The following is a 6,855-nucleotide window of genomic DNA, read 5'->3' as shown; positions in this document are numbered from 1 at the left end:
TTAGTAGTATTTCAAAATGTGCTGAGATCGGTATTTTCAATCCTGTGTTATTTAGAGCTTGCTTTTGGCAGGTGGAATGGGGGCCGGGTCAGTCATTTGGGCATGTGGATTGGTGTGTTTACATCCTTAAAATGGGGCCAATGGACTTTCAAGTAGTCCTAAGGACGGCAATAGTTTCACATTGCACTGGGCCTCTATTTTTGCACAGCAAAACTCCTTTGGCATGAAGTACACAACACACTTAGAAATGTGAAAAACAAATAAATCTGGACAGGAGAAGGCATGTCAACACATTTTATTTTCTCTTGGGAATGTTCTTGTTCCACAATATATGAAATTAAGATATTGCACAGAGAGAATAAATTATTTGCATGTGCGTTAATAGAATTGTTAATAATTGTCTACATTATTACTTATAAAAAAGCCTAACCATATTAGTAATGCAATTCTGACTGATACTGAATCAAATGTATCATATTTTATAGATTGTCATTGTTTTACATTCAAGTAATATCCTAAGTTAGCTAAATATATCCAATGTATATAACAGAACTGCAGTTATGTATTCAATTATATGTAAAGAAGAAATCTTGCTTGATTTTTGAGTGTACAGAGACATACTTTTTTTCATCTTTTCTGTAAACATATACAGTACATACTGTAATGTTAACTTGTTTTCTTAATGTAAGAAATGTGTGAATACTTGTAACAATACATATCTTTAACCAGCAATAATGACCCCCACAAACCTGCAGCTTATCTTGTGCCTCACTTCCAAATAAGGGTTTCCTGGTCAAATCTTTAAGAGCCTATGGTAGCAGAGGGCAGATGACCTCCTAGAGACTCCTAAAGAAATCCAAAGAGAGTTCATAGCCCAAAAACATGGTGGCACTCATGGGGAATCCTCGGATGGCATTCACTGTCACCCCACGGAAGAAAACCTGCAGAAAAAGAAGCAGGATTTCAGATGCTTGGGAAAAGATTCATGGGATTTGTCTTAACTTCACGCCTAATATATTGGTCTTCGACATATCTACAGTTTAGCCATTTGTGGTCACTGCATTCAGTTTTCTTTGAGCATGTCTAGTTGTTTGTGAACACAAATATTAGACACTTTAACAGAGCAGTTAATTACATCGTACATCAAGGTACCATACAGTCAACACCTCAGTACTTGGCAATAATCTTTTTTGTTCGATCCTTTCTGTATTTTTTATGCGGTAACTGCATTTATGAGCATGTTGAATATTATGTCTTAGGCTTATACAGTCTACAAAATAACTAACGTATCTCTCCCCTCCCATTTATTTTTATTGATTCTTCTGCCTCTGAATCTTATCATTCTGCGTCATTCGCATGGCTAGATCATTCACCACAGAAGTCAAATAAAGGTCAGCCAATAATCTGTTTTACAATTTAACATTGTTAACTTGCCAACTTATTGTAACTGGTTTTTTTATTTGTTCTGTTTGTACTACCTGTTTTACCAGGAAATGTTACAAATCTTTATGGTAAGCAATGACATAACAAGTAGAGTAACTACATTCATTATAGCAAGTGGCTGAGCTTACATGCAAACCCTCTGTTTTATAGCTACTGATTATGCAGTGGGTTATCCCTCTGTATTTCCTGTAGTGGAAAGCATCGGCCTGCAATCGACTCTTCACCACGTCAACTGGGGTTGCAGTGACCCAGGAGATGGACCCTGCATAGGAGGTCAGATGTCCGTTGGTGTTAAATGCCAGAAAGAAGATAAACTTGCAAAACTGGCAAAAATGCATTATAAAATGACAGTCATCATTCATTGCTTAAGGCACTCCTGTGCACTCCCTTTTACAGGGTTTTACAGCCAGATTCTAAAATGTTGTGCGAACAACATCAGGATTTGCACTGGAGGAAGTTAGAACAAGCTTCTTCACATTGGGTGAGATGAGGTTATTTGTATACTTCAGTGGTATTGTACATATTTATACACGGAATTGAAGATCGACTGTATAAAAATCACATTTTCATTGACTGAGATCCAGACCTAGTCTAAAAATTCCTTAGATTCTAACTTAATTCTAACTAAAGGTTTGTTACTAACTCAGAAACAAACCTTTAATATATATTGTCGTTCAAAGTTAAGGGCAAAACAGACAGTGCTTGTGATACCAGTTTAGATTTGACACCAGTTATTCCATGAAAAATAGAATATTCCAGGAAAAAAAGCACCAAAAGTACAGTGAGTACATAAAATGTCAATCTTATCCTTATTCTAACATAAGCAGCCCATTGGAGTCAGTGTGCAAATAAATTCCACTTTTTAACTACACTTTGTTCTTTTTCTCTGAAGCCAAATTAAACAAAGAACGTTCACGACAGAATGTTATGCATATTGCTGAGATGTATGAGCTACTTGCTAGTTTTCAAATGAAGACAATTTTCTAGTGTCAAGCAATGTTCAATATTTACTCAAACCATACGTTTTATCTTTCAGTGATGCACCTCCTCTTTAGTTTTGCATAAACATTTTATTTGTTCCTTGTTTTCAAAAGCCACCCCTTTCAAAAATGAGTTTCATGGCAAAAAGCTGTAATAAAGCTGTTACCTGCTAATCCACCTGCCAGCCATATGTAGCAAGGATGAGGGGAGGCATTTTGGTCAGGCTTAAACCAATCACAGAGCAGGGTGTAGGGGATGAAGTAGAGGGCGTATCCAGGGATGTCCCGCAGCAACATGGCCCCTGCCCCTCGGTACAGTCCTTGGACTCCTTCGCTCTGTAGGATGCTGCCAATACAGTGAATGGGGCCCCTGTAGACAGTCTGACTCCGGATTCCCACTGAACGTAGTGGCACGTTCCCAGCAAGGTTGAGGTTCTCTTTAAAAATGCACAAAAATGCATGAGGTGCTTCTTCTTCTGGGATAAGTACAGTGCCCCTGTCCACTGGCTTCCTGGTTATACTGTTGTAATCTCACTGTTGGGATGTAATTTTGCTTCATTTGCAAATTAATAATTGGTTTGTAAATTGACCTGTAAGCACAGCCGGACGCATTTACAATCAAACACTTCTAAAGTCGAAAGTTCTAATTGCAAAAGTGACTTTTGCTTCAACAGACTGTCCCCCCCTACCTGCAAGAACAGGGTGAGACTGCATTTGCAGCCGGATTTTCACCAAGTCCACTGGGGCTCCCATGCCCACAGAAACAAAGCCTGTCATCATACTGGCTAGTGTCAGGTCCAGTATACTGGAGGGGTGATGCCCATCACCATAGCGAAACTTGCTAATGACCCTCTGCGTGTTGCTGAAGAAGCCAAACACCACCGAGTTATAGAGAGCAATGCTGGCCAAAGGGAAGGAGAGTCCTTTGAAAAACCCAGAAACCTGGCAAGAGCAGAAGAACAATGTGAGGACAAGTAGGAGCTTTTGGCATCCAGAGGAGCTGTCCAGCTGGCAAGAAGCTATTTGAAATGGAGAATGAAATCTAGCAGAACTAGGTCCTGCCTTTTCTTTTCCCCCTCTGCTTGCAGGGAGCGTGAATTGGAACTCAAGGAGCTGTTATTTTCCACAGGTCTGAGATTGAGATGAGTTTAAAAAAAGTTCTACTTCTAGTTTGACTCCCCATAACTTTACTGACGTAGCCTATGCTTACTGTGTGAACTAGACTTGATGTTTATGGCTATGGAAAACTGATACTTTATGATTCGTTACTTATTGTCCCGTTGTTCTGTAGTTGTTCCAATGACCTTCGGAATGCACTTATCATACGTCACTTTCGATAAAATGTAATGCAATGTGATGTAACTAAATGTGCTTTGCTCTGGAACAAACTGCATCAGGCTAGAAACACTGTAATCCTTTGTGATACCCTGGCTCTCTAGTTAAGTTCTGTTTCTAGTAAGATGTCATCTCCACACGATCATTCATTTAATTCATTTTTATATTTATCAGTACTCTCTGTCAATTAGTTATCTGCACAGGCTGGAAAATTAAAAGAAAGTTCATTCAAGGGTGATGATTTCTTACCCTGTGGTATTTTACATTTAAAAAATCAGGTTGTGGGAAAGCCTTGAAATGATAAGGGGGGAAATGATATGATCACTTACACTTTCTTTCTGGTAGATGGTGAGAACACAGTGAAAGGTGTTTCTGTAACCTTTCCCGGCCTGTAAACGAGTCTGTGGGACAGAATGGTGAAAAGCAGTGCTTAGCCAGATTGCACATGACCCGAGGGACAGAGCCAGGCCAGGGGTGCCAAGAGCTATTTTTGGAGACATGACACGGCCTACAGTACCTACAGCTGGAGAGCTGATTTCAAGACATATGTTGAACACTGACCTGGGCTTGACATGCATATGTTTATGCAGGCTCATATGCTATAGTAGTCTAGTTTTTACCCAGCCCCAGTGGTCCTATATATTGGGCGATCTACCCAACATAAAACTCAACAAACCCATATAGGGCCAAGCAAAGTAAAGCTAAGTAAAGCTAACACAATACAGGTTTTCTTGTACTGCACCATTAACTGTGTCAGAACTTACCTTAACTGTGTCAAGTGGATGCCCCACAACAACACTGGAGGCTCCTGCAGCAAGACATTTGAGAAGGAAAACCAAGAAACAGAAATTAATTTTCTTTCTTTCATGCATAATTAATAAGGGCACTCTGTTCATAACTACTGGCACATTTTCCCTAGTGTGTTTGCAGTGCTTATACATTACTATACAGTACTGTAAAATTGTAAAATCATGGCCCTCCTTCTTAGCAGTGCTATCGACCACATCCCCTATTCTTCCTGTCGTATTAACTTTGTGCGCATTGTATATTTCAGCTTCACACATCTTACGTTTGATATTATCTAGGCCTATGAGGTACATGTAATATTTCAAGCAATATCCATATAATATTTCAGGCATGTCTGCATATTTTTTAAATCAATGTTAGTGTGATTAACTTTTACTAACGGTAGCACGGTTTTGGACGAACACTGCACCAGCAAAACGTCTGCTTCGCCATGTTTTACGTTAGTAGCCTATCACGCTTGGCCGGGAAACTTTCTCCTTTGCTATTGCAATCAACTCAGCATTTTTTTAAAATCCGGCAACCATTGATCCAAAATGAAAAGAAAGTAATACTACCAGAAAAAAACATTATGTACGAAGCAAACAAAACAGGAGACAGTTTTCAATTGAGAAGTAACCAAAAAAACCTGTAGGCATGAAATTAATTTTAAATTAGACGATTCGGCATTAAATGTGATGAAAAGATCCTGCACTTGTAAACAACCGGGCAACAACGCCCCTAATGGCTGTTGCCGCTATTGCTGTGTTATGCTTACAATGTACTCGCTGAATTTCTGCAAAAAAACGAAGTCTGGAAAAGACCACAAACGAAATACAGTATTAAAGGGACTGATAGAGTAATAAAAACTCAGTAGAAAAATAAAATAAAGTAGCTAAATACAGCCACGTTCATGATGCAGAAAGGAATTTCTTCTATGAACGAAATGTTTTGAAATCTAGTCATATAACATGAATAAGCTAGTTATATTCAGTTAACTCTGATCAACAATTGTAATCAAGTAGCATAGGCTATACAACGTCATCGAATGCATCACAATCCCTATTTTAGGCAAGTATAATAATATCAATAGAATTACTAAAAATAATAATACTAAGGCAAGCACTCACTCACCCCCTATCCATCCTGCAATAAAATCGTCTAGATGGAACCAATTCATTTCTGGTCACAACTATAAAAATGCAGCTCAGAAGAATGAATATTTACTGACATCAGTAGGCGTCGTTCATATGAAGATCATTTCACATGTATCCGCCTTTACATGGATCCATGTGTAAAGTAAAAATAAACAGCGCTAACTGTCTGAAATGTACTAGATGCGACTATAATGTTCAAATCAGAGGGCGTTTCAACATTCATCCACCGAGAGAAGGCAAAGTTGGGGTTGTGCATGTGTCAACCAATGGTAACATCTGAATTCATCTGAGTGACAGAATGTGTGTCACAGCTTTTAAAAATCACCGTTCGATTTATTTTTCACTGATGACGCAAACTGCACTTCCACTTTCACACATCGTTTAAAAAAAGAGAATAAAGTCGGTTTTGTTTTCACGCGTGGCAGCACTTGGACGTATTCTATAAATTAAACATATTTTTCTCAAATTAAGATATATTTCATCATCACAAAGTTAATTGCATGGCAGTGTTCTAATATTTGGGAACAAGATATTTTTGCAGGAAAATCAGTGTAGCTAACCATTTGCTTCGTAGATACACAACTTTCAAGTGTAAACTGCATTATTTAAATTTGTCACAGAAAACAAACAAACAAACACACAGACACACAAACAAATAAATAAGGCTTAGGGAATCAACCAGCACTAACATAATCAAGAGATATTGTGCTTCACCTATGAACTTGTTTTACAGGTCATTTTAGGTAGTAAAATACATGGCCTTTCTAGTGTTAACATTAGCTGAATCACTAGAAAATTACCAGGTAAAAAACAAGGGGAGGCATAGCAAGCATGTGAACATTGTTGCCTTATGTGAATACTGGATTGCTACTTTATAGTAAAGATCATGCATATTGCGTCACTCCGGGTGCCATTTCCCATATATTTTTACCACATAGATTTATGCCTCCAACAGGTGTAGACCATAAATACATACATGTTTTTAGTATAACCAAAGATGTTTCAACTTTCATACCACTTATTGGTGCACAAAGGGTGTGGCTGCCATTTACAGCATATTTTGCCAGCATAAGATAAGGTGGCTGACATTCAAATGAATTGCACAAGACGAGCAATGATATAATGTACAGTATGATTCCTTTTAAAGTTTTGGGGCA

General features: G+C 38.3%; 1 protein-coding gene across 2 annotated transcripts; it reads right to left on the bottom strand.

Annotated features, from left to right (window-relative positions):
• Positions 1–279: 279 nt before the first annotated feature.
• slc25a48 (solute carrier family 25 member 48) lies at positions 280–5,917 on the bottom strand. 2 transcript variants are annotated; one of them, XM_035408357.1, is made up of 7 exons: positions 5,676–5,917; positions 4,523–4,566; positions 4,088–4,159; positions 3,113–3,365; positions 2,591–2,860; positions 1,572–1,705; positions 280–941 (listed from the first exon to the last, which is right to left on the bottom strand). In XM_035408357.1, exons 1-7 carry the CDS (start codon positions 5,719–5,721, stop codon positions 837–839), a joined length of 924 nt encoding a protein of 307 aa, XP_035264248.1. In that variant the 5' UTR covers positions 5,722–5,917; the 3' UTR covers positions 280–836. The 2 variants fall into 2 exon arrangements, with proteins under 2 accessions (XP_035264248.1, XP_035264247.1); XM_035408356.1 differs by lacking the exon at positions 5,676–5,917 and adding an exon at positions 4,946–5,584.
• Positions 5,918–6,855: the final 938 nt, after the last annotated feature.

The sequence above is a fragment of the Anguilla anguilla genome, chromosome 3 (assembly GCF_013347855.1).
Source record: "Anguilla anguilla isolate fAngAng1 chromosome 3, fAngAng1.pri, whole genome shotgun sequence".
Taxonomy (NCBI): domain Eukaryota; kingdom Metazoa; phylum Chordata; class Actinopteri; order Anguilliformes; family Anguillidae; genus Anguilla; species Anguilla anguilla.
This window is presented reverse-complemented; position numbering and strand designations above follow the sequence as displayed.